General features: G+C 33.8%; 3 protein-coding genes across 3 annotated transcripts; 1 reads left to right on the top strand and 2 right to left on the bottom strand.

Annotated features, from left to right (window-relative positions):
* Positions 1-143: 143 nt before the first annotated feature.
* On the bottom strand, positions 144-10,946 carry LOC130657352 (tectonin beta-propeller repeat-containing protein 2-like). Its single transcript, XM_057460330.1, has 9 exons — positions 10,615-10,946; positions 10,390-10,512; positions 8,715-8,849; positions 8,270-8,427; positions 7,175-8,181; positions 4,940-6,601; positions 4,370-4,771; positions 3,894-4,127; positions 144-2,814 (listed from the first exon to the last, which is right to left on the bottom strand). Exons 1-9 carry the CDS (start codon positions 10,924-10,926, stop codon positions 1,559-1,561), a joined length of 5,289 nt encoding a protein of 1,762 aa, XP_057316313.1. The 5' UTR covers positions 10,927-10,946; the 3' UTR covers positions 144-1,558.
* A 6,780-nt stretch (positions 10,947-17,726) lies between these two features.
* Positions 17,727-19,523, bottom strand: LOC130657880 (uncharacterized). Its single transcript, XM_057460871.1, has one exon. It carries the CDS (start codon positions 19,521-19,523, stop codon positions 17,727-17,729), a length of 1,797 nt encoding a protein of 598 aa, XP_057316854.1.
* A 4,165-nt stretch (positions 19,524-23,688) lies between these two features.
* LOC130656274 (regulator of microtubule dynamics protein 1-like) lies at positions 23,689-26,465 on the top strand. The gene is made up of 10 exons (XM_057459104.1): positions 23,689-24,046; positions 24,619-24,727; positions 24,808-24,919; positions 25,054-25,114; positions 25,432-25,507; positions 25,600-25,677; positions 25,786-25,884; positions 25,974-26,027; positions 26,141-26,221; positions 26,327-26,465. Exons 1-10 carry the CDS (start codon positions 23,700-23,702, stop codon positions 26,372-26,374), a joined length of 1,065 nt encoding a protein of 354 aa, XP_057315087.1. The 5' UTR covers positions 23,689-23,699; the 3' UTR covers positions 26,375-26,465.
* The last annotated feature ends 580 nt before the right edge of the window (positions 26,466-27,045 follow it).

Genomic DNA, 27,045 nt, shown 5'->3' with positions numbered 1-27,045 from the left:
TTTGTACGTAGCATAAATGAACGCGTTGCCAAGCTTGTTGCTTGTACACAAAACCAGTTTAATTTAAATGGAAGTTGCTAAACTTATGTAAGACATATTTTTTACAGCATTGAGGCGACGGTAGGGAAAGAAAGACGTCCATATTCCAACCAAAAATTGTTTTCCATTCTAATTTTCAAGAAATGTGTACATGGAAACACGTCAAACTCATCTGATAAAGCATGTTTACAAAAAAAATGATTAATATAACTAAATAAAAACAGAAATATTTTTTATAGCTAATCAAATCCAACCAAATAACAGACCTATTTTATCACTGTAAGTCTGCCGGCAACCGGCATGGAATTTAGTTGGGAGTAATAGCTAAAAACACACCACGCTTTTCGGAAGTTTTAACAGGTACTTCTATAGTATTCAGATTCAAAAAAATGCTATTCGATCCAGCAAATAGCAAAAGAATAATATTTAGTTCGGTAGTATTGTATTAGCGAAGCAGAACTGAATTAGCGAGGTAGGAATGAATAAGCGAGGTAGGACTGAATTAACAAGGTCGGACTAAATCAGCTATGCATAATTAAATTAACAAGAAGTTCTGGCGGATTTCCGCTAAATAAAAATGTTTTATCAGCAAAAAGTGATAAACCTGTCTTTTACTCGTATTTGGTGAGCGCTGCGCTCTGTTACTCCTAGCAGTATATCCATACCTATCAAATTTATACATAAAAGGAGAAAATCAATTCGACTTTCTAAAAAAAGAGATTTTATCGAAAATACTTTGTTACATTAAACTTTCTTACCACTGAACGCAAACACCACAAAGTTATAAATAAAACTTTTAAATATACCTTCAAACAAAAAATATCGTTTTTTTTTTCGGAAAAGATAAAATCACGGTGTAATTAAAGCGTTGACAAATGCTGACGAATGCATATATATCGATAAAATTCAGGAAAAAAATAAATCTGTGCATAAAACTTCACTAAACGAACTATAATCGATGGCTAACAGAGACAAAAATCAAGGCACTATTTATTTAGAGACATGAAACGGGCGATGCCACAATGAGAATATTTTCAGTCAAGAAAAAAAAACGTGTGTATAAAACTTCACTAAACGAACTATAATCGATGGCTAACAGAGACAAAAATCAAAGGACTATTTATTTAGAGACATGAAACGGGCGATGCCACAATGAGAATATTTTCAGTCAAGAAAAAAAAACGTTTCTCTAAAATATGAATAAAATAAGAAATAGAAAATGCAAATTTAGTCGTCTTTTCGCAATAGAGAAACCATGAACACTGAAAGTTACTACAAAATTAGTTGCTGCTTAAGAAAAGTATTATTGCTATAAAATACTGCGCATGCGTAATATATGACATAAACTTTCTATAGAAAAAATAAATTTGTACGCAATGAAAAAATACGCGTTCTGGGCAGCAAAAGTCATAAAATATATATATTTGTACAATGGTGTTTGTCAACACAAAGGAAATGTTGACACTTCCACCAAGTCGTTCATGTGCGTCCAACATAGCTCATATGCAGTCCAACGTTGCTATATAAACTCCCAATCATCGTGCGCAGAAAACAGGTCGTTGTACGAAGGGGCTTTACTTGACATCGTACTTCCGTAAAATAATAAAGTCTGTCTCTGGTACAAGGTCCCGTGTCTGTCAATGCCCCAAATATCGTCATTGGCACTCACGCTAATTTTATCAAATGAACCCGGCACTTTTTTCCAATAATCGCCGATGACGTTACTACTTGACACGCCAAATCGACACATTACATCACCATTAGGACTCAGACCCCACACGTGGTTGCTACTGATAGCTAAATCTTTCCCGCTTGTACCTGAAACCACTTCCCACGATGTTCCAACCCAGAAATTTTCAGTGATATCTTTTCTTGCATATACATTATTTTTATCATCACAAGCCCATACGATACGATCATCAGGGCCTACTACAATTTTGATAAATTTACTTCCATCGAGAGGACAACCCTCTACAGCTACCCAAGCGGGAGCAAATCCAACTCCTCTTCGTTCATCACGACCCATCTGGAACCAAGCATTACCTTCGAAATCAACAGCCCATACAACATGATTACCGCAACATATATCTTTAAGTCTTCGGTTACCTTGAGCCAACATATCCACTTTCAACCATTTTAATCCTTGTGGACATGAATCAGATATTCCGATTCGCAAGTAAACATCGGGACCACCTGTTAGCACCCATAACGAGCGTGGGCCTGCCGAACAATACTTTAACACAACTTTTGTAGGTGGGTGAACATTGTAAGCATGACCTCCCGGCTTAAAACAATGCAACTGACCATTTGGTTGCAAGGCCCAAATATAGTCTTTGTTCATATCCATGCCACCAGCAGCGACGCACGTCCAGAAGGCTGGCTCTTTTACATTTGATGGCACTACCGTTTCCCACCGTGTACCTAGCAAGTGTCCATGAGCAACATGAATGTAGCCTTGCTTGCCAAGAATTAAAACGCCTGCTACTTCGTTAGCGATTATCATTTTTGGTTCATTTCCCTGCGTGAAGTAGGATAATACAGAAGAGAACCAGCCAGAGTCTTGACTGTGATGTTCACCCAGTGACAACTGATACCATGTGCCACCAAGAGGATTTTCCCGCGTTATGTCCTGATTAAACCAGACGCCTGACTCGCCGTCAATAATCCAGCACACGCCTTTCGTGCCCAAGATAACATGACTGGCAGTGATTCCTGGTAGTTCGCACCAATGCGAAGACTGATCGACGGTTTGCACATCGAGCTCCTTAGAATTTCCTATTAAAAACAAATCGTTGAATTTATATTTTGTTGCAACTTTAATCGTAGAAATTTTTTTCGGAAAACTTTTTCTTGTGAAGCTAATTTTATTCAGTATAAACTTTCTAAATCATCGAATGGCAATCGTTCATCCGCTATTTTTACAACAGTCTAAATTTTAACTTTAATCGCTTTTATTTTTAATCTATTTCCCGAAACTCGAAAATATAATTGCATTGAGAAAATTACCGGGAAACTCCGTTTAGTAGTACCCGATAAAAACCATTTCATTGCATAGAAAAGTTACCACCTGGAAAAGTAAGCCTTAATCTCAACAAGTTAGCCTTCACGTCGACAGGTTAGGCCTTACCTGGACAAGTTGGCCTTCACCTCGCCAAGTGAAACTTCACCTCGACAGATTAGGCTTCCCCTTAACAAGTTAGGCTTTACCACGGCGAGTTAGGCTTTACCACGGCGAGTTAAGCATCACCTCGACAAGTTAGCTTTATCTCGACAAGTAAAGCTTCACCTCTACAAGTTAAGCTTCACTTAGACAAATTAGCCTTCATCTCAGCAAGATAGCATAAAATTCGCTTGACATGTTTACTATATGTCAGCAGCACAAAATATGGTATGAAGTTTTATGTATGCAAAATTTGTGAATTATTACTTAAATATACACACTAAATTTATCCTAAATTCACAGTCTAAGAAGTAAACACAAAAAGTACAAAAGACACCTAATTTAGTTACATTTTACATTTTAAATGTTTGGAAAACTTTATCGCTTGCAAAAAGGATGTTTTTAGTCAGGAAAATAAACAAAACAAAAAACAGAATAATTTTACGAAAAATTAATATGATGACAGTACTAAAAAAGACTTTCTAAATTAATTTGGCGAATCGTCGAAAATTTAGCTTGTCTGCAACAACAATTTTCACTTATAGACCTAAAAAAGTGATATTCGCCATGCAAGGAGTTAGAAAGCGATTATAGTTTGAAGTGCCGACGTGAATAAAAAAGTCTGAAGACGCAACTACAAATGTGGGATAATGATAGATAGACAATGATAGTGAAAAACAATGAATGTACTAACCATGAAAGATTTGCACGTGGTTATATATATCTAGCGCCCAAGTGAGACCATCCAAACACGTGATTTGTACAAGATCACTGGCCTCTTTCACTGTCAGCCATGCAGTTCCTAAAGGCTTTGTTATCGAAACCCCAGTTCTTAAAACTACGTCTCCATTTGTCTTGATCGCCCAAACAGAATCATCATCCACAGCAACGTAATGTATATTTTTTTCGAACGCCTCCCAACTTGTGCCTTCAAAAAGAATTTATAACATTTTTAACAGTGGGTATCACATTGAACGTAAAGTACATCTAGTGTGCCAAGCAAAACGCCTCAATTTTTCTATTATTTTTGTTTATTTTAAAGAATGAATTTATAGGACTAAATATCAAAACTCTCTTTGTTAAATAAAGAAAGTTCAGCGTAAATAGATTTTTAGGTTGAGAAGATTTAGGCCACCACCAACAACAACATGTCAAATATTGTTTATTTACCTTGTTGGCACTGCTCTTTTATACCTGTGCGGTAATAAGCAACCTTGTTTCGATCAACACACCACACAACTGAACCTCTTGGATTGCATGCAACCTGCATTGCTTTCCCGTCTAGTTTTTTCCAGTTATAACTTTGAGAAAAGGTGCCAGAACAAAAGATGTGATCATGGTTATCGATGGCCCAAACCACGGAATCAGAGCAGGCTATGTACTGTATCTGGCCACATGACGGCAAATTGACATCCGCCCAGCTGTCTGCTAAATACCGCAGGCGTTCTTGCACAGATTCAGCCATCGCTTTAGGGGAATGAAGAGGGCGGCCTTCCATATCTGAACTGCAGGGTGAGTTAGGATAACTTAGCCTGTTCTTAGGGCGTTTTTTTCGTCTGATTCCAATAGCACCTAAATTTTTAAAAAAAAAACATAATTGTTAGATTCCTCAGTAATAAAGAAGGCAAAACAAGTATATAAATGATGCTTTTGTGAAATACCAACAACAATAATACGACAATATCAGCAACAACAACAATATCAAGGACAACTACAACGACAATAATAATAACAACTAACCAGATGAATTCTTTACATCACTGAGGCTTACATCTGATGGAGGAGAGTTGGATAAATTGTCTTCGACATCTGTTATGCTCTCTATCGACTCAATAAGATCTGCTTGTACATCAATGCTGTCGTACTCTCCAATGGCTTTGTAAAGTTTTTCTTCCTCAGTCTTATCATCAAAATTGGAAAGTGAAAATTCTGACAAGCTTACACTGCGTTGCGAATAAATGGAATGCACTTGTGGAGCTGGAAACGGACTAATGGGGTAAAGTTTTCCCTCCAAATCTCTGTTGTCATCACGCACATCGATACTTATTTCATCCTCATCATATGGATGAATATTCGAATCGAGGGTATCATCAGCACCTAGTAAAATAGGACCTGAAGGTTGTCGTACATGTGTTCGTTCCAAAGCTTCGCCACGCACTTCTTTACAACGCTCGGCTAATCCAAGGCTCTGAACACTGGCATTACTTCCTTGTCGCTGATGAGATATTTTCACGTTGACAATATTCATGTCTTCTTCTGATGCTTTTGTTACATGGTTTTTTACACCAATTAAATTTTTATCATTTGGAGAAATCTCTATATCTACATTCTCATCAGATTTTGTAAAATTGTCAGATATAGTATTCACTTCCTGGTCATCATTGTTTTTCTTGCTTGGCTTATTCTCAGTTTTTGAAATGTCCAACACATCTGTAGTGGGTAACATCACAGACAGTGAAGGCTGGTTATTGATTTCATTTGACATGTGATTGCTATTTGATGCAGCAGAAAATTCTGTCTTGTCTTGTGCAATCAATTTATCATATTCAATCGTAACATTATCACCCTTTGAAATGTCCAACACATCTGTAGTGGGTAACATCACAGACAGTGAAGGCTGGTTATTGATTTCATTTGACATGTGATTGCTATTTGATTCAGCAGAAACTTGTGCAATTAATTCATCATTTTCTATTCTAACATTGTCCGTTTTTTCCAAATTAGGTGAGTGTTTAGCATTATCATTTTCAGAGAATTTATTGTCTTGCTGAGGTTGTTCGAGTGAATAATAAAATTCTGGTGTGCTATTAGTTGTAATAACACCATCGTTTCTCATTAATAAATCCACACTCTTTTCGTTCAACATATTGTTCTGCTCAGTATCAGACGCAACAGTTAGTAGCAAAGTATTGTTTTGAATGTTTTTCTCAAAGTGGTGTAAAGTATTGTTTTCTAATGTTTTCATATCACTAGAGGAGCTATTTACATGCAATTCACCATTTTCGTTCTGAATGTCATTATATAATACTTCTTCTTTTTCGTCTTGTGGAGAAAACTCTTCACTTTGATAAATTTGTGTCCTATCATTGTGATTATTACATAGCATTTTTACATCATCACCTTGTTTTTGCTCATCAATTAAATTCTCAGTCCCAGCATTCAAGGTTAGTTTAAGTTCATCTCCCTTGCAAACATCATTATTTTGAACATTTAAATTGTCCTCATTAACATCATTGTCAAATGATATTTCTTTATTAAGTACAGAGTTAACTCTTTGAAATCTATTCATGCCAGAAGATGTTGTCTCATCAAAATCACATAATGTGACCGTGTCGTCATCTTTTGTTGCAGCATCACATGTCGGTTCCGTAGTATCCACATTTTCTTTAGTGTCAGTGATTTCTATAAAAAATATAATTCTTAAATAGCAGTTCATCATGTCATTTTGTTAAAAACAAATTTTTTCAAATAACAATTCGATGACTTATGATATCACTAAAACACACCTGACTTCAGAAAATCCAATCACTTTGCAAAGATTTTAGAGGGTTTTTTTTTAGAGGGAGACAATCACAGAAAAAAAATCATTTTATCTGTTTAAACAAATTCAAATAAACACTTCTTAAAGTGGTATTTCTAAAATAAATAAGCCGATAAAAAAGGTGTTTACAAATCATTTTAGATTTATATTAGGTTTTATATTATCAAAAACGCAGCACTAGTGTTTGATAAAATCACATTGGCTTGTAGACTGAAATAATGTTTTTTAATATAAATAATTTTAGACAGGTTTTATTGATTGTTTGGCAATTTTTTGTATTGTTAAAATAAAAAAAATAAAAAACTTCTTTCCAATTCATAAAAAATAACGTAAAACCATGACATGATGAAGAAAGTGCATGGTCAATATATACACTAGCATTTTATCTCATGAAAAGTATTTCCCTTTTTGTTATTGCCAAAAAAGGAACTAACTTTTTGTTTTCTTTTTCTTCTTTATTTTCTTGCCAATGGATGTACCTTCAAATACAATATCTGTTGGAAATTCTTCCTTTGATAAGTGACCAAACATAGATTCCTTTTCTCTCGTCTTGTGCGTAATTTCCACTTCAATAGTTTCTGTTTTTCTTTCAGGACTAGCCTCGTAAGAGTTTAAAAGTTCATTACTTGATTCAAAGGGTCTACCAGAACCATCACTAAGTATATTTTCATCACTTGTTGTTCCATCGAATTTACCGTTATCATCACTAGTTGAAATAGCTTCCCCACTAAGCACAGATTCAATGTTGTCACGATTTCGATTTACAGCGCGAGGGCTTGAATTGTCGTCTTCAGAAGCATCTCTTGAACGGATTTGTTCTGTGATACCTTTAACTCTTGATTTTACATCAATCAACCCTCTTTTCACAATAGACACAACTTCATCAATATGTTTATCTAACTTGTCCTGGTCTTCAAACTGACTCACAGAACTAGCTCCTTGAGCTTTTGCTATTTCCTGTGGATTATTAAGGTCTAAATCTTCTACAACAATACATGGCACTACAGTTTCAAAAACAATTTTTCGTATAAAATGTTCTTCACCTTTCGATAATATAAAGAGTTCATTGTTGCAAGCACTAACGTCAACAACACAACCTAAATTACTATGACAACCAATAACATAGCCAGTATTTGGGTCAATTACCCACACACAAGATCCTTGCCATGAAACAAGAAATTGTTCTTTGAATACAATTAGCGAACCAAATTGTTTCTGTTCACTTTGTGGAGGCAGGTCAACCTGAGATGAAAGATCAATTGTTTCTATAATTGGTTCACCTTTCATTATTGATTCTTTGAATATCATCGTTGAAAGCACCTTTCCATCTGTTGTAGCTTTCCACAATCGCAAGCCAGGGCGGGATGCAAATACTTCAATGTGATCATCTGTGGGAAGTTGACTTGCAGGTGGTAAAAAACAAGCACCAAAATTTCCAAAGCTAGAGATGAATAACAACTTGATTTAGTTGCATTACTTATTAAAACAATCTACTTGCACCAGTGTAATGAGTAAGACATCGCACTTACACCTTTCTTTCTTGCATGCCAACTTGAACAACTTTTTTTGTGGTGAAAGGCCATATAATGGTTCGTTTTAGAGTTGATATCAGTAAGCCAGTGTGGGAGAATGACATCTGTGTCACAGGAGAATCCTCTTTGCAAAGAAAGACAGTGTGTGTTTTTCCCTAGATAAGTAAATTTCTTCTGTGAGGAGTACAATTCGGAAATGGTAGTTAGGAATTAATTCAGTCTTATAAACAGCACTGTTTTAAAAATTACTTAAAATATTTTTATTAGCACAACATTTCTGGTGTTCCAATATTGAAAAACACTAAAAGAGAAAAGAAAAAAAAGATGGCTGTTTTAAAGTCTGAAGGGGGAATATTTTTAATAGAGTGTTAGGTAAATGTAACCAAAAAAATTATCACAACTTTTTACATGTAAAAATTTATGTGCAACATTGGGGTATTACCTCGTCCATATTGATGACAGTGATTGCGACATTACCCTCACTATCAGCTGTGAACAATTTCATACTGTCAGGTGTCCACAAAATACTGGTGACAGGGGCTGTATGATGAGATTCCACAGTACATTTCAGAATTGCCTAAATGTAGATGAAAAAATAAGAAGTACTTAAAAGTGAATGAAAAAATACACTCAATATTAATTGCTAATCTTTTTATTAGGAGTTTTGCAAATTAGCTATTTTTTGTTTTTTGGTCCAAAATAAATAGTTTTAAAGCTTCTGTTCATCTTTTGCTTTACAAAGAACAAAACATTGAACTCTCATTGACAGCTACTAGTTTTCATATATATAACAAAATTTTATTGAGCATACTCGTGATAGTGTGAAGCTTAGGAAGAATATGAAAGTTAAAGAGAAACTAACTAGTGTCTCCCAAATTACAAACTTTGATATATATTAGCAGTGCGTTCATAAAAATTAAAAAATTGTTTTTATAAAGAAATTGAGGAAGACACATTATTGTTGTTTTTCCTCTGATTGTATTTAAACATATTTTCCATTCTATTTGTGCAATGGAATAAGTATTTCATATAATAATCAATAAACATTTACACTTGTGTAAATGAAGTATTTTATTCATGAAAAAGCATCCATCTTTCATAATTTTAGTTTACATTCCACTCTTTGTTGTCCCACAAGCAGTTGTAAGTCTAAATTAAAGTTACCCCTCACAACTTGTAAACACATGTTGGAATTTTACACCTTATGTACATTCCTCACATTAAAATAGCAGCCCTGGTGTGGTGTGCATGAGCAAAATAATGTTGCCACAATCTTTTTTTCATTATAAGTTGTCAAGCTTTAACATAACAAATAAAAATAGCTAGCTGCATATGCACAAGACCAATATACATTGTAGTACTTGGGGAAAGTAAACAAATCAATACAAACGAAGATTCGAACAAAAGCATAAACGCCAATCACATTGTTTACACTATAATAAAGGTAAGTGTTTGTCAGTGTACACTACAATGGATTGATCAACATACATTAACTAAAAAAGGGCAGTAAAGGCCTATAAAAACATATTACTCGATCCAAAACACTAAAAAAACTTCCAGCTGCCCAGGTAACTTTTTTGCCACCAGTTAGGCTGAAAACAATGTGTTAATTTTGGCCCTGTTTTTTTTTCAATTTTTTAAAAAAACAAGATGTCAGATATCCTTGAAATTCAACTTGAAATTTTAATTATTCAGAGGCAGTAAAAACTGACAGTTTGAATGGTATATAATAGAGTTCTGGTTAATAACACAAATTGAAGTATAGAGAAACATGTTAGTTTTTGAAAAAATGGTAGTCAAGGTAACAAACTTTCAAAATCTAGAGGGGCAGTAATCCATTTACATAAAACATTTGTCAGTAAAAAAATAATGATGACACAAGCTTGACAAAAAATGGCATTGCATGAGTTTTGTAATTATCATAGAACAACCACTGCAAGAAATAACTTTTTAAATCATTATCGATTTCGAACAGCAAAAAAATATTTATACGAAGTGTATTTCACAATGCTGAGAACAAACATATGCTAAAAAAAGTCTTAAAAAAGTTCTGAGAAGCAAGAATTCACTAAGTTGATCAGTTCAAAACACAAGATAAGAAACAAAATCACACATACCTTCATTAAACCATTTTTTTCTTCTCCATATTGAAATATTGTGATAGTACCACTAAATTGACCAGTCGCAATAAAGTTGCGCTCTTCCAACAACTTGATACTAACAATTGGTATCTGCTTTTTCTAAACACAATAAGAAATTTATCTTTAATTTATCTAAAAGCCTGTGTATTTCATGGGTTACATACTGTGCATCTCTTTAAAATAGCCAAAGTCAATGTTTACCTCACAGACAAATCTGCTAAGTATTTTTGTGTTCCGATCGTAGAGAAAGGCAATACCCAGACTACAACCAAGTACAATTGTTTTTGGTGTAACATCCAGACATGTGTACTCGACTTTCAGAGAGTCATTCGTTTTTGCAGCAGCTATTATTTTCTTCAAACTTTTGTCACCACTTGAAATGAACTTTTCTTTCAAACCCGAATAACCAAGTTGAGCTTTATGTGGTAAAGCCTTGAGTAATTCCTTAAGAATGTCTTTTTCACGCAACACAACATCTTGGCCAAGAACTGCTGCTTCATCCTCCTCATCCATAACCTTCTCTTGAATCAACTCATGCAGATAAATGTATATGTTCTTTAAATACAGTCAAACTATAGTTAAAAACATTACAAAATACATTGCATGTCCCCACACATTTTTTACAAGAATTGTCACCTTTATAACATTAGCCTTGTGCCCTGCTAAGTATTTCAAAATAAAAACAACATAAAAATGCAACCCAAATAAGAAAGGAATTATGCCAAGTCATGTTACAAACATATTATAAGCGGAGCCTTTTTTAAGTTATAGAGTATAAAAAACTGTGAACTTGAGACCTCCTTTTTGCATCTGAATATTGTTATTAATAATGTGATACAAATTTATGAATTCTTCTAATTAAAAGTCCACTGTCAACTGAAATGAATAACTTATGGGTGTAAGTTATGATTGTATGTTGGAAAAGAAATTAAAACAAAAACACATACACAAGTTTATCCAATAAAATAAACAAGATAAAAACATAAAACAAACAATATATTCAAAAAAAATAAATTCTGTTAGTGGGTGATTTTTGCAATTTAAAACTTATTCTCCTTTTAGAAAACATTATTAAACACAAGACAAAAACATTTAATAGTTTGACTTTTCCTGTATCAAACATTATATATATAGAGAGAAATCAGTTGGTGATATTGACAACTAGATAATGAAAAGAAAGAAGTTGCTAACACAATCAATTTTCATTAGGAATGTTTGTATATTTATACAAAAGTAGTTATTTTATAGAAACAACATAAAATACAAAAGCACTCACTTGTGTATCTTTCTTATTAACAACGATTACTTTTTACTAAAATCAGGATACAATATTATAGCAATTTTCCATTTTTGTAAATAAATCTATTGTTAATAAGTTCAAAACATTATTCTTGCTGTAATAACAGAAACATATTCTCTCGAATGTCTCGCTTGTGATTACATAAATAATGCGAGAATAGTACATGACTAAAACAAAAGATCATTATAATACAAGACAAAACAATTTCGAAGTTTTATGAGAGAAGTTTGTTATTTTACACAAAATTAAAACAGGAGAAAGCTAACAAAATCAGATGTTAGATAGTTTGATTTAGAGAGAGTTTTAATCCACTTAACGAAATAAACACTTCAGATAACATTTTGATTAAAAAATTATTTACAAAGCGTTTCACGAAATGTAAGGGAAATTTAGTTTTGCTATGGGTTATGCTTGAACATATGCCTGACAAATCATAGTTTGAAACACGTTTGACCAAAATAATACTTTTGAAAAATTACACAACAAGGGTGTACACCATGTCAGCTATTCGAGAGGTTTGAGTTTTTTCTTATTTTCTACGCAACAAAAAAGAAACATAAAACAGTTCTTGATTACATTATTATTCATATTCATTGTTTTGTAAGGAATAAGTGATAATGAGGTGAAGTTCCTTTTAAAGCTAAACAGATTAAACACCAAGCTTAACATTTATGTTTAAGCTTCAAAACAATTGGTGAAGTATTAGGAGTTGTGTCTCAATAGAAAAATAACATTGAATGATAAAACATATAATAAAATGTAGGCATTTTCATTACTTAGAAAATGCTTTAAAGTTGTGATTATTTTAATACTAGCTGTTTTAGGATCAATTAATTTTAAAGAAAAGACAGTATCGGTAGCATGAAAGATGTTATCCAAGTAAGAAGATTGAGTTGGTTGGGACATTTGAAAACAATGGAGGGGGAGTACCTTATTCCATGAAATAACAAGTCGTGAAATTAACGCGACTTTTTCAAAATTCGCGTTAATTTAATGACCATTAATTTAATGCAGTGTTAATTTAAAGACTTTTAATTTCCTGACTCGGTAATTAAAATACTGTTAATTTGGTGAATTTTTTCCAAGTATGGAATTAACTAAAAGCATCCCTTCTTCCAAAATTATAAAATTTTTAACAATGTCTTTCCAAACAACAAAACTTTTATTTTGATTTCCAAATTGCCTTGCAACAGAAGAGACCACTTCACTACCGTGGATTTGACTGTTGCCGTAATTTTTGCTTCGTGTAATATCGCATTATCTCAAATTCGAGTTAATTAAATGCATTTTTGAAAACAACCTTGCTCTACCACATTAAGTAAATGTCTTTTTTAAAATAATTTTATTGAACCACTTTAATTTCATGACATTTAATATAATTCGCATTAATATCTTGACTTGTTAATTTCATGGAATAAGGTTATTGGGTAGGGAAGTGTACAGACTTCGTACAAAAAGAAAGACTTGAAAGACGCCAAGTGTCTTCATATAGTTACATTTATGACTTTAAAAGATTCCAAACTGATAAATGGTGTTGAACTTTTTAGTAGAGTTCAAAAAGTTATTTTACTTAACCTTTTTAAATATTTAAATATTCTACATAAATTAGACCACCTATACCTACAAGTTTAGGATTTTGGTCAGTCATATTGCTGTTTTTTGTTATGATAAAAATTCTCTTTCAGTTAAGATCTGTGACTTTAACTGAATGTAAAACAAAGATACAGTCAGCCACCCCCCTGGTGATACCAATTTTTGTTTTGCTTTAGTCCATGTGTTTGAATTTTAAATCCATATTTATACAGAGGAAGATCATTATATTACAGTATTATATGTGAGAAAATCAAGACAAAAATCACTTTAGAATAAATTTAATAAATTTTAGAATAAACTTTGCTGAAATATAAGTGGTGCTATATAGAAACAAATTGAAAAACGTTAAAAATTCCTCAATATTGGTTCCAACTTATTTTTATCAGGCAAGACCAGGCCAGGTAATGCATGGTATATACATTGTATAGTTTTTATTTATGAAACAAAATTAAGCGAAGAGTTTTTTAATTTGCATTAAATGCTTTTGCTTTTGCTCAGATACTTTTTCAGAAATATTCTACATGCTTTCCCTTTAAGATCATTTATTTTGAACCTTCCTTCTTGTTTCTGTGTTTAATTGATCTACATTAGTTTTTCATTTTGTTATCAAACACAGCCGTTTTTATTATCCCATAAAATCCCAGATTTTATCATCCCAGAAAATCACAAAAACCTATAGTTAGTGGATTGTTTCCACTGGGGGCCACTACCACGTTGTTAGCTAATCGAAAAAGCTGTCAGTCGCATAGAAAACACAGGGTTTTTATAGCGAACAGTGATTTAGTGATTGTGTTAACAAGGTGTTCTTGTTCTACCTGATTAGCAAGACTGTTTGTTTTTGTGTTTAAACTTAAACAAACTTGACATTCTTTTTAACCTCTTTAGCATCAAATTAAACATATATATTAAAGATGGCCGGAAGAGATTCCTAGCTAGATCGTTCCCATAATTGAATTGTGTCCCCCTTTCCATGATCCTAAAATAAGTTAGTTGGTCAGTTCTGGATGTTCTTCCGGGATTATGAACACTGCCTAGATTTGTACGACAGCTCGCCCTGTTTATAAACATGGCAGAAAATACATAATCTGGGCAACATAGTCAGGACTGGCCGGCTTGTGTACAACACTTATACTATTTTTCACTTATAGAACAAACATAATTGGGCTGACCGGTGTTTATATCATTCATTATCACTTCTGAGAAGCAAATACCCATGATATCAAAGTTGTTGCTGTTCTGGAATGAAACAAAATTTCATGGAAACTAAATTTATGATTCGCATGTTTATTACGTTTCGTTCGCAAAATTTTGAAGAAAATGCCAATCACAGCCTGCCTGGTCAGCCATTATATCGGGGTTCATAATATGATCCCCCCGACATAATTGAGCCATGCGTAAATAATCCGACTTTCCTGTTTATAAACAGGCCACATTGGCAATCTGGGCAGAATATGAACTGCTAGACAGCAGATTATTATACACATGGAGAAAGCAGCTTTGTGGCCTGAGCCTAAGCAGGAGCAGAGTTTTGTTTAAAAAATTGTTCCTACAGTGTTGTTATGATTCACAATCGTGCCTTTTTATTTGTAGCTAGAGAAAATGATTGGCAAAATTTCTTGATTTTCCAATTCACATAATGGGAAATTTAAGGATTTTTATTCAATTTTCAACAGTCAGTGGATGGACTTTAGTCAAAGATACTTCTGGGAATGGTGGTGGGTTGAGTAAAATAACTTTTACACACATAGCTACATAAACACATTACTAAAATAAAAGAAAAAAGTCTTTTATTACACTACTGACAACTAAGAGTAAATTTGTAAATGAGTGTGAGCATGCCAACCTCAGAGTTGAATTGTCATTTTACTCAACATCAATATTTAACTGAAGTGCTCCTTCACAACTAAAAGTAAGGTGTAGGAAATATACATTAATTTTTTAAATAATAGCTACTGGGCGACATCCATTCAGCCTGTTTATTAAAAATTCTAAAATGTTCTTCAGGACATACGATCACCAATGTTTTGAGTTTGTTTCGATGTGACGTTTTCACTTAACCTTTGAGAGAGGAAATCCTAATGAAAGTAAATAAACAAATGAAAACAATTGGATGGTTTTCGGTCGTCGTAACGTAAGTCGTAATTCAGTGGCTCATTCTTTATGTCAGGTACAACGAATTGATATCGCAAACTTAATTCTCAGGCTTTGAAAAAGAAAGCGAACGAAAATTTTGCTCTTCCTCAGCGCTTTTTGAGATTTTCAACTTGACGCCATAGCTTAAAGTGGTTATAACTCTCGCAACTTTGTGCGGGAGATTAAGATTCGATTTCCAGAGGAGAGATGCCACACTGTGTGAGCCGTTGGATGTTGCGCAGGAAGTTTTCTGGTAGAGCGCAAACCCTTATTGTGTCTCCGTAGCTTAATGAGCATGTAATAATCTAGGACTCTCCATCTAAACATTGCAGCCGTGAAATTTAAGTTGTGCAATAAAAATAGGCAATGAGTTACACAATTTAACGATATTATCAACCTTAAAGAGAAGTGGCCCGGGGCGCAACGCAAAATTATGTTTTAACGAATGTGGTTAACATATCGAATAAAACTTATTCAGAGTTGCATGCTTAGGCCGTCTACAGATTAAAAACTGAAACATTTTCTCTCGTGCAATTTTTAAGAAAAAATTAAACTAACTAAAGCAGTCGTTACAATGGTCCTCTACGCAATAAATTAAATTTAATTCAACTCGTATTACCATAAAAATATATATGCTGAACGGCCATGCATATGTTTCTTTAAAGTATTAACATACGTTCACATGAACATGTTATTTAAAGAGTTAATTCAACTCGTGTTTTCTCAATCATTGAGACGTCCTGTACACTTATGCAGGACATACCAACCTCCTTTTTCCAGGGCCTTCTTGATGAGTTTGATAGCTGCGGTCATTGTTGTTGTTTGTAGACGAGGATGAGAACACACCTTCATACATACGCATAAATAAAACAATCAGCGTTAACATATAATATACAGTTTAACTGCTGGAATAAAAAACCTTTGCATCATGAAAGTAAACATGTCTCTTTACTCTCTATACAAGGGTTTAAACTTATGCCCGCGAATTACTCACGTTTTATTATTTAGAGGCGGTTTATATAAGACCAGCTGTCCCGGTTAAGCGGGCTGAAAATAGTCACGAAAGTTTGTTCATATGTTTTATGTCGCATGTGTTCATATGGAAAAATTCCATCCCGCCTTTCCGAGATGTCGGTGGAAACAACAGAGATCTCGGCAAGATGGCTGGCCCTCTCCTCATATGAATGAACACATGCGTTTTTTATGAGTTTTCTAAAGCATGGCGAGATCTCGCCTAAGTGAGGCAGCCTGGTTAACCGGGCCAGCTTGCCTCCATATAAACAGTCCCTTAAGAAGAAAATTTGAGGAGGCATAACGCAAGCTATAAATCACTATGCCACCTTGGCTAACAATATATCAAGTATAAGCAATATATCACTTATCAAGGTCTTGCCCTAAGAAAGCCTGTCGCGGTTCAAGTTTTGAGAAGCTGAGCATTTTTTGATCAAAAAGGGTCTTTTCCACAATACGGGCTATTGAAAAGCTCAAACCCACCCCCTTCAAAAAGCCCAGCGCTGTTAAGAAAAAAATAGTCCTAGGGACAAGGTTGGGTACCTATTAATTAATATTGCACTAATTAAAATGGCAGGAGCAAGTAAAAGGCATTGAGCCTTATCACCAAGCCCCTAGTTGTTGAGTATTAAAAAATGTTAATTGTACATTCATGTTATTATTTAAAATGACATTAAGATAAAGGAAGTGGACACTTTAAGTCAAATTTTACTACGCGGATCAAGAATGTGTTAAACGTTAATCTCTCTTCATCATTCCCTAATGACAACTGCGGTTTTGCAGTTTCTAACTCATTTCAAACAGACTCTTACACACGGCCGTAGTTATCACAAAAAGAGGCTAAAAAGGCAAATCCGTTTGAAATATATTAACTAAATAATTTTTTTACAATACAACACTAAAGGACGTAGACGTTATACGTGGAAAGATAACAAAAAACATTGATAGTTAACATTACTGAACGACACAACATAAACTAAAATATCGATTTAACAGTTCAACTTTCTCGGATTATTGCTAACTCATTTGTAATCCGCACGTCGTCGTCGCACATGCTACGGACGGAATAGTTTCTGGAACCACGCAGACATAGAATGGCCGAACGCACCAAACTAAACGAAATTTTGCGTCTCAGCCACGCTACAACTTCTACCTTTGTTTCATCTCTTTTTTTCCGCGATCATGTCGGCTAGTCTGGATACGAAAACACTTGTTTCTCGACTCATACCCCCATTGATGCTAAATATCAGAGGTGTAAACGTCCCATATTCGACGTCTATGATGCGTCTGTTATAAGATCTTTTTTTCTCTTTTTCTTGAATGTAAATAATGATGACATTGTTTGGCGTCGATAACTTGGAGCAATGGGATTAAAAATCCTTACATCTAAAAATGCTCGTTGTCCTCTCTGCCAAAAACTTCTTACACTTATGTCAGCTCTTGCTTCTGCGTCTGTAACTGCAGAACGGGGAAAATCAGTTGCTTCAGTGGTCAGGGGAATCAGGGGAGGTTCACAGCGTATGTCCCTGCATACCTCCTGCAATAAGGTAACCATCAGATCGCGCAGTTCGTTGTGTCGAATATTCACGAAACCACCAACATGACATGACAATGCATGCTCAATAGAATTTTGTTTGCCACAAGCACAAACTAGTGGCAATCCTTTAATGCTCCATCCGTAACGTAAAGAAATACTGTCAAGAAATTCACGCTTATTCAGGCAAAATCCATGGTCTTTTAATGGTAGAGTTGTTAACAAACTAGAAGCAACAGTCGACCTTGCAATTTCGTTTAATTTTGCTTCATCTTGGGATAATCGTGTCGTCACATCTTTTAGCTTGTTTAAATAGAATACATTTCTTTCCCTGGAAACCATTGACTTAATTTGTTTGCTCGTCAAAGCACTTGTTGTCACCATCAAGTTTTGATGCTTTATCTCTTTCGTGAGTTCGTTGGTGACAAGTTTTGAAAATTCATATTCCATTTTCGAGGTTTCAACAACATTTATCAAACCAAGGCCTCCCATTTTCACCGGAAGAGACAACAATACTCTCTCGTCATCGCTACATGCCCTTCTATCACATAAGGATGGGATCAATTTTGTGCGAATTACATTTTCTATTGGTTGCAACAACTCCGAAATACCAGGTATTGTACGAATATAATAGTTAAATTTATGCCTGTATCCAGATATAAAGGCAGAATAAGCAGCTTGAGGTTGAACTTCTGCAATTGCTGATAAACTCAGCAGTTCGTTCACCCATGTATTGACCAAGTCTTCTACGTAACGTTTCTTGTATTTAAGGGAACCAATTGAGGCGCCTAGATGTTTTCTTCCTTCCGATGTTATGTTGATGTTAAAGCTTTTGAATACCTCACTAGCCAGCTCCTCCTTGTCAGCTTTAACTATCAGCCATGATTTGGACGCTTCTGGATAGTAGCCAATTAACGGGCCCTTTTCGATAAGCATTTGCCACCAATTTTTTAAGCGGGCTAACTCGCCCCCAGCACTGATATCATCAGCATAAGCTGCATGTTTTACCTCGTGTATTATCAAAAGTTCTAGCAGTGGGCGAATACCAAGTGCATATATTGCCATCGCTGTAGGATCTCCCTGAGTGGTTCCCTCACAAGACGATATCTCCAGTCCATCAGTAACAAATAATCTCGCTTGAGTCTGATAGCAGTTGGTAACATAAATAGCTAGTTTCGGACAAATAATTTTCAGATTGTGCAATAAAACTCTTCTGTTCAAACTATTAAAAGCATTTGATGCGTCTACTAAAAGTACACCATCAGTTTCTTCATCTTCGAATATATCCTTCATTGCATGAACCGCTGCTTCGCACCCGGAGTCTTGTCCAGCACATAGTTGGAGATTTCCAGCTGCATCGATAACGTCGCTTTTAACAAGACACATTATGGATTTGCCAATGATTCGTCTTAATACCTCCCCAATACCAATGGGGCGCACACCAGGTGATTTGTCCAAGGGTATGAGGCGACAAGCGGTATAGCATTCTAGAGAATTGACTCTCTCACTAATTTCTTCCATACACAAGGTTCTAGTCATTTTAGCGATAGCATTGCATAAATCTGTAGAGTATGAACCAAATGATTTCGACACCAATATTCTTCTTCACCCATCAGCGTCCAGATTTGATGGTCCAGCAGCACCTTTCGTTCTCAAGGCAGCTTTTCGTATCGCATATCACCGGTTAATTCATTAAATGCAGCACTATCAATCAATTCAACAGGTCCTTGAAGAAGAAATTCATCAAAACGTTCTTTTGCCGCAGGGTGTTTCATTTTCAAAATTCTTTCAGTATCATCATTAATTTGCAATATGCCCTGTTTTCCTTCACATGCTAGTAGCTTCAATGCCGCGTTCACTTTTCCTGAAAACATCAAATCTCCAAAAGACTTTGCTAGAGATTCTGTCGATCTTTGATTTCTGGCGAACGAGGTTGTGTAATCACACGGTTGTTTTTTATACCTTATATTGGAACTAAATGAAGAAGTAGCCGTGGTGTTACATGAAATATACGTGAGGAAACCCCCTCGTCGTCGTCGTGTTGTTGTTTTTTTGAGTCCACCAGGCTAATATGGTACATATTTTGTAATAAAGAGCAGAATTAGCATTCAGTTAAGTTAAAAGTATGTTTTTACAGTGTTTTGGGCATATAATATAGCTAGCTAGCTAGCAACAATCAAGAAATTGTCCATTTGTTGCTTACTTTTCAGTGGTAAGTATCATTTGCGTGGCAGGAAAAAAGATGCTAGGATTTAGTAAAAAAAAAAGATTTTATTCTTATGTGGAAACATCGTTTAAACTATTATCAAATGTAGATTGATGCCTTCTAATTTATTTAAATTCATATAAAATCCCAGTGTATACCGTCCTAATTACGTGACGATCTGGGCAACTCCACTTGCCACACACAACTTCATCATGGTTTTATATAACTTAGCCATCCCTAAAAACAACTTTGCAAAAATGTTTGTGAACAAGGTGGGTGTTTGCGCAGGGTCGAGCGAAAAAACCATTAAAAATCTCCTATTTCCATGATTTGTGTCTTAATTCTGTGATGTGTTTTTTTCCAGTGTGAGATCCACTGGAATTTTTTCTAAAGTCTATTTTTTGATTAAAATGGTTGCAACTTGGCGACTTGTCTCAGATGTAGCTAGTAGCTGCTTGAAATATCGGTATGTACCTTATAACTGATAATGTTCAGGTTGTCTGTTCTGTGGCACCGTAGATTAGTGGTTATAGCTCTTGTACTCTGTGCGGGAGACCAGGGTTTGATTCCTCTTGACGGCGATTCAACATGGGCGAGTGAATGTTACCATAGCCCCGGGTAAACCCAAGCCATGTGAGGGAAATTGGGGAGATGGCTCCATGTGTGGGCTGTTAGATGTTGCCGGGAGTTGTCTAGTAGAGCGCGGGCCCTAATTGGATCTGCGTAGCTCAAAACGAGCATTAAATACTCTAGGACTCTTCATCTAAGCCATGGCCCCACTTCTCTTTCATGAACTCAAAAACTTCCCAGACCTAATAGACCTATTTCAATATCCATTTTCGTTCCGCGGAATATACATACCAAAATACCAAATAACATGGAAACGAGATTAGTTATGAGCAAATTTTTAGTTTGCAGCGAAGTAGTGCAGATATGGTTTGTTTACTTGCAATATTTGCAAAATTTATTTGTCATACAGATTGTTATTAACATTTGGTGATAATATGGGGTAATAGCATGTATCATTGGGTCGTTCCAATGCTTTCGTTTATTATTCTTGGTGTTAGATGAGCTAGGTATAAGCTAGCTTTGAATATGATATGAGTAGCTAGCTAGTTGGCTGGCTGACTGACTGACTTGTTTCAAATAAACGTGAAATTTCAAGCTGTTTACCAAAATTAGTGTAGTTGCTGGTATATATCCTGTGTCTCCGGTTATTGAGTGTACCTTATTTTTTAAACAACATCTGTGAAAATAACATTACCCAGGCTTACAGAAAACTGTAGTTTTAAAATAGTAGTTGAGTTGACCTTGTGTGTGCCTTAACTTGTTTATTTTTTCCAAGGCAGGGTAGTTTTGGAAGTATTTATAACTCATTTTACACATTTGTGATTTCAGAATTTAGATACTAATTTGACTTGGTGGTGAAAGTTGGACTTTTGGAATGTTCTTGCTTTGTGTCACATTTTGAGCCTTTATCGTAAATTTTATTTGGTAAAAAAAATTATTTAAAATTCCAAAAATAAAGTTAAGGTTAACAAAAGGAAATTCTTAAAAACAAATTTTTCCTTAAGAGGATCACTTCACAAAACAATTTAAAAATTGTTTGAAAAAAACACAAAATGGTTACTGAGGTATATAACTGCTTCGAAAATAAATTTTCCGTAAAATTTTGTCCACAAAATGCTTGTCATGTTGAAATTTAACTTTAATAAGTGAAAACAATGTGAAGTGAGTTTTTATTCTTACAAATCGACACTTTGGAAAAATTTCATCCAGTTTATTTTCTGTAAATAAACAATTTGAACAATTCTGCATTCATGTAAGCAAGAAAACAAAATACATAAGGACCTGGTTTTTAAGAACATTAAGACTGAGATTTTGACAAAAATTAAGCACGTTTACAGCTGAAATCCAGAGATTCTTATAAGAAAAAGTATATTATTTCATTTTCCATTTTTTGGGTTAAAACCTAAAAAAAATATGGTGCCATTAAAAAAAGGACTTTCTTTTTTCTAAACACGAAGATATTTTGATAAGCTCTATGCTCTATCAATTTATTCATATTACTTCAAAATAGTAAGTATTAAAGTTAACCATCACAATGCTTAATACAAATGATTATTGACGGTCAGTAGGAGGGAGAGAGTAGTGACAGAGGGAGTAGTGACAGAGGGAGTGTGACAGTTTCATAATCACAACAGCCATTTGAAAATATTAATTTTAAATACCATTTTATGCAACAAATGTTGAAAAATGATTTGTTGGTTACTCATGCAGCTAAGCTATAAGCAACAACCCTGGAAAAATACTTGTGAAAATGCTATAAGAAAATCCAGCCTTTCCATTTTTCTTGATGTTGAAATCTCATTTACTGCCCCTCCCCTTTCCCTTGAAGTCAATGTCACTTTTCTTTAGTACTCCAGGTTTCTGGAGTACTTCTGTTAGCATCAGTCAAGCATATTCAATATTGATTTTTGGGGAATGGAGAGCTCAAAATGATATTCACAATATGTTTTTCCAGGGTTGTAGCTTTTGGCTGCTGGCTACTTTGGCTACCAGCAAGCTAATTTTAATTTTTTTAAATGATCAGTGTAATATGAAGTACCACTTAGCGTTAGTTAACCTTTATATTGAGCTGTAGTTCTAAATTTACTTGAAAACAGTAAAATAAAAATCTATTCAGATAATTTTAAAAACGTGGCTAGGTTTTAGAGAGATTTAGCTAGCTAACATATACCAGCAGATACGCCCTTAAAATCTGCAATATTTTAACTTTTTTGTCATACTACCACTACCAACACCCTCTTTATAACTGTTGTTCTGCATTTTCGCATGCATATTTCGTGGAACCATATGGATATGGAAATAGGTCTATTCTGGTCTGCAATATTGATTGAGCTAACCAAAAATACCTATTGCTTTTAAGCTAAAATCTCAGCCTGGTGTTCTTATAAGGCACATTCTTATAAAAGAAAAAGCATGTAGATTGCTTGGTGGACACTACCATGATTTTAAGGACTCTGGGCTGCCATTTGGCCATTTATTGCATCTATTGATAAGTAAAATTAACTACTCTGCTACTCAGCTGAATTGATATAGGATGTAGCCATACACATGCACTGGGACCTGCTGCAATATAAAGTTGTTGGTAGATTGAGCATGTGTTAGCCATATATATACTTCTTGCGAAAAGTGAAAAACATAGACCATGGGTGCAAAATTACAGACCAGATTTTTAAGTTTTAAAAAGAAACTTTCTAGCCATATACAGAGAAGGTTACTTCTGACTTTTTTCCTACAATTTTTTTAAAAACAATAGAAACTCTTCTCTTGTTCCAATGACTCTGTACATTAAAAAAATTGCAGTTAGGCAGATGTACAGTCATCCAAGTGAAAATAAATAGATCTTTTGCATATTTTTATCAATATTGTTATCACTTTTTGCTTAAGTGAACACCAAGCTTTAAAGGATATCGACCATTTAAGGAACTGTTTTTAGAATCATAATGTGTATTCAATTTATATATATAGATTTATATAAAAATGGAATAACAGAAAAAGAAAGAATGGGTTACTTGATGTCATTTAGCCCGTTTGATTTCTCTAAACATTTTGCTTTTGGACTTGGTGTTGGAGTTGGCATTGGTGTAGTGATCAGAAAAGTTATCAGAGAAAAAGCCAAGCAGAGAGAACATCTAATATCATGCTTAAAACAATTAGCAGCTGAGGTCAGGCAACTCCGTGAAACTTTTATAAACACTGTTGCATCAAATTCGAAACTTAAGCAAATTAAAAGTGGGAGTGATTCAAGTGATGAAGATGAATTCTTTGACACAGAGAAAGGACATGATGCGTATGTATATATATATTTTTATGTTTTTCCGAACAGATTAGTTGTTTTTAATGTTGATACATATTAGTGAATTGCATTGTACTTAAAGTTGGTAATAACTTGAAACAAATAGAAATAACTGACATCCATTCCAGACCAAAATTAGGCCAATTTGTCAAAGCCAGGTTAACAATCCCATAATGGAACTGTCTGAAATAACCTTTTCAAGTTCTACACAATAGAGATTTAATAAAAAATAATGTCATCGGAAATTTAACAAACATCAATTTGCCTTTAACAGTTTGGAGGAAAGCAGGTTAAAAATTTCTGCCATGGAAGGGCCACTTGTGACATCATCAAAATGTCCCTGTAATGAAGTGCATTTTTATGCAGGTCATTTAATTTGTATGGTTACCCTTTCTATAATTTTGTATCATACAAAGAAAACTGTAGCCTGTTTTTGTGCCCTCTTAATGGTTTGTTCAATTTTAGTTACACACCAATCACAACTAGGTCTGTTTATTTACACAAAACAAACATTGAAAACCTTCTTGAATAATAATCTTCGCAAGATTCTGATTTGATTTTTTTAGTGCATCTGATAATCTTGAGGACTTTATGTTGAAGGTGGACAGACTACAGGATGGTTCTTCGGCTGACCAGCAAGATGCCTATAACTTACTTATCACTAAAACAAACGAAGTAGTTTTTGTTTTTTATTTTGTAAACGAAATTTAAACATGCAAAGTTTTTTTTGGTTGACGCCATGTTTCTTTTTGCAGATACAAGATAACTGTGAGTTGCTGTGGAGGTTGGCAAAATCGCAATATCAAGTTTCCGAATTAAAAGAAAAAGCGGGTGATAAAGATGCACAAAAACTAATCAATGAAAAAGGTTTTGTTTCCTTCCTCAAAATGATTTATTATGTAAAGCTCCAAAGTGCAGTTTTAAACTGTCAACATTTTTAATTGATAAGTAGTTATTTCAAATTGGTTCTAATTAATTTAGTATCAAGAATTATTTCATAGGAATACATACAGCAGAGAAAGCAATAAAAATTAATAATGAGAATTTCCGAGCACATCAATGGTATGTTATTTCCCCTTATATAATTCATATAATTCTTATAATGTGATGAAGAATCTACACTAAATACTATACTTCATAATAAGCTATAACACATGTACAAAAAAATAATTTTAATTTTTTTTTTTATTTTATTGTTATTTATTTTATATTGAAAGTCTAGAATTATTGTCACAAAATAAACATAATACAATTATACCTTACGGTTTTGTAAAAAATTTTATTAAACGAGCAATGTTGCAGGAATAAAACATGCTCATTCACATAAAAGTAGTATGTAAAAGCAGATTTGTACAGTAAAATTTTTTATTGATTTTTAGGTACGCTATACTTATTGGTAACAATATTCAATTTCTCGAAACAAAGGAAAAAATCTTATCAGGTTATAAATATAAGGTGATTTTTTTAATTTTCTATCGTCTTCATGATATGATTATTTTTATGTTAATTTTAGTAAAAGGTGTAACAAATAATGTGGTTATTTTCAGCAACATATCGAAAGAGCCATAGAACTGGAACCAGACAATGCGACATCATACTATCTGTTAGGAAGATATTGCTTTGAGGTAGGTCAACATATACAACAAACTTTGTAAACATTACAATAACTGTGTCACCTTGGTGATGCAAAAACAAATTATAGGAATTCATAGAAGTAATTCTTGTATTTATAGATATTTATGTTGCCGTGGTACATGCGAAAAGCAGCAGGAGCATTGTTTGCAAGCCCCCCAGAAGCTACAGCAGATGATGCATTACAACATTTTTTAAAGGTACGAAGCATTTTTTTGCTGACACATACATAATTTAAACATTGGCATGCATATAAATTCATACTGACTAACTTGTTGGTTATTTACAGGCTGAAGAACTAAACCCTGGATTCTGGACCGAAAATCCTTTATATATAGGGAAGGTATACATAAGTTACACCTGTTAGCCTAATTTTAAAATTTATGCATCTTTGTGAAAATCATTTTTTTCTCTGCTTTTGAGAATTTTTAGCTACATTCTATATTTCTCTGCTAGTGTTATTATCACAAATGGGATTATGTGAATGCTAAAATCTGGTTCAGGAAGGTAGTGCAAGCAAAGACAAAGTCTCCAGAGGTTTGTTTAAATATTAAATATTAATTATATTTGTTTAAATATAATTATATTTGAAATCATATATTGTTGTGATCAATATGAATTTTTCTCTTTTTTTTTTTGTAGGATGAAAAAGCAAGAGAGGAAGCCTTGGCATTACTGAAGAAATGCTGATAATACAACAGATTCAAGACTTTTCCGTTATTATGGCTTTTTATATGTATATGTTTAATTAACTAAAAAAGTATAACAGAAAAAACTTTAACACTTTCTTGGATGTATATATAATGTACAATAATGTATTAACTAATTGTACTTAATTTATTTGTTAAGTTTTTAAACCGTGCACTTTTATAAGGCAGGATAGTTTTTAATTGGCAAAATAGTGCAAAGCAATAAATCAAAATATCTGAGAATTTAACAACATTTGAATAATTGTAGTAAACTTATTCATAAATAATCCTGGCAATTTTTTTTAATTTAAAACTCAAATAACCATTAATGCACTTGTTATGCTTAGGAGACCTTGTCCAATATATCATGGTGATGTATTATCGACTCGTTAAAATCAGCCTTGGTTGTTCATATTTTTATATGCTTGCTATATTTTTTTGTAGTTTTTAGAACATAGTAGATAAAAAATGTTATTAATATGCAGTCATGGTCTTGTAGAAACATTTCAAGTTATTTTAAGTTTATACTTATATTCTTTTTAGTTCAGTAAACTGATTTTTCAATTTTGCTTGTGACTGTACAGAAGGAAACCAGTAATCATTCCTATCCAAAAACAATAATTATTTTTCTTAACTCTCCCTATATTGTAAATCTTTGAGGGAAACTATTTG

This window comes from Hydractinia symbiolongicarpus, chromosome 9 (assembly GCF_029227915.1).
Source record: "Hydractinia symbiolongicarpus strain clone_291-10 chromosome 9, HSymV2.1, whole genome shotgun sequence".
Taxonomy (NCBI): Eukaryota; Metazoa; Cnidaria; class Hydrozoa; order Anthoathecata; family Hydractiniidae; genus Hydractinia; species Hydractinia symbiolongicarpus.
This window is presented reverse-complemented; position numbering and strand designations above follow the sequence as displayed.

What these genes read in the sequence shown, in the direction of transcription:
- LOC130657880 (XM_057460871.1), bottom strand. Translation starts at nt 19,523, where the DNA reads ATGACTAGAACCTTGTGTATGGAAGAAATTAGTGAGAGAGTCAATTCT.
- LOC130656274 (XM_057459104.1), top strand. Translation starts at nt 23,700, where the DNA reads ATGTGTATTCAATTTATATATATAGATTTATATAAAAATGGAATAACA. An exon ending in AATTTCCGAGCACATCAATG is followed by an intron (nt 25,115 to 25,431) that starts GTATGTTATTTC and finishes ATTGATTTTTAG; the next exon opens with GTACGCTATACTTATTGGTA. An exon ending in CAAAGACAAAGTCTCCAGAG is followed by an intron (nt 26,222 to 26,326) that starts GTTTGTTTAAAT and finishes TTTTTTTTGTAG; the next exon opens with GATGAAAAAGCAAGAGAGGA.
- LOC130657352 (XM_057460330.1), bottom strand. Translation starts at nt 10,926, where the DNA reads ATGGATGAGGAGGATGAAGCAGCAGTTCTTGGCCAAGATGTTGTGTTG. An exon ending in AAAAAAATGGTTTAATGAAG is followed by an intron (nt 8,850 to 10,389) that starts GTATGTGTGATT and finishes ATCTACATTTAG; the next exon opens with GCAATTCTGAAATGTACTGT. An exon ending in TGATGTAAAGAATTCATCTG is followed by an intron (nt 4,772 to 4,939) that starts GTTAGTTGTTAT and finishes TTAAAAATTTAG; the next exon opens with GTGCTATTGGAATCAGACGA.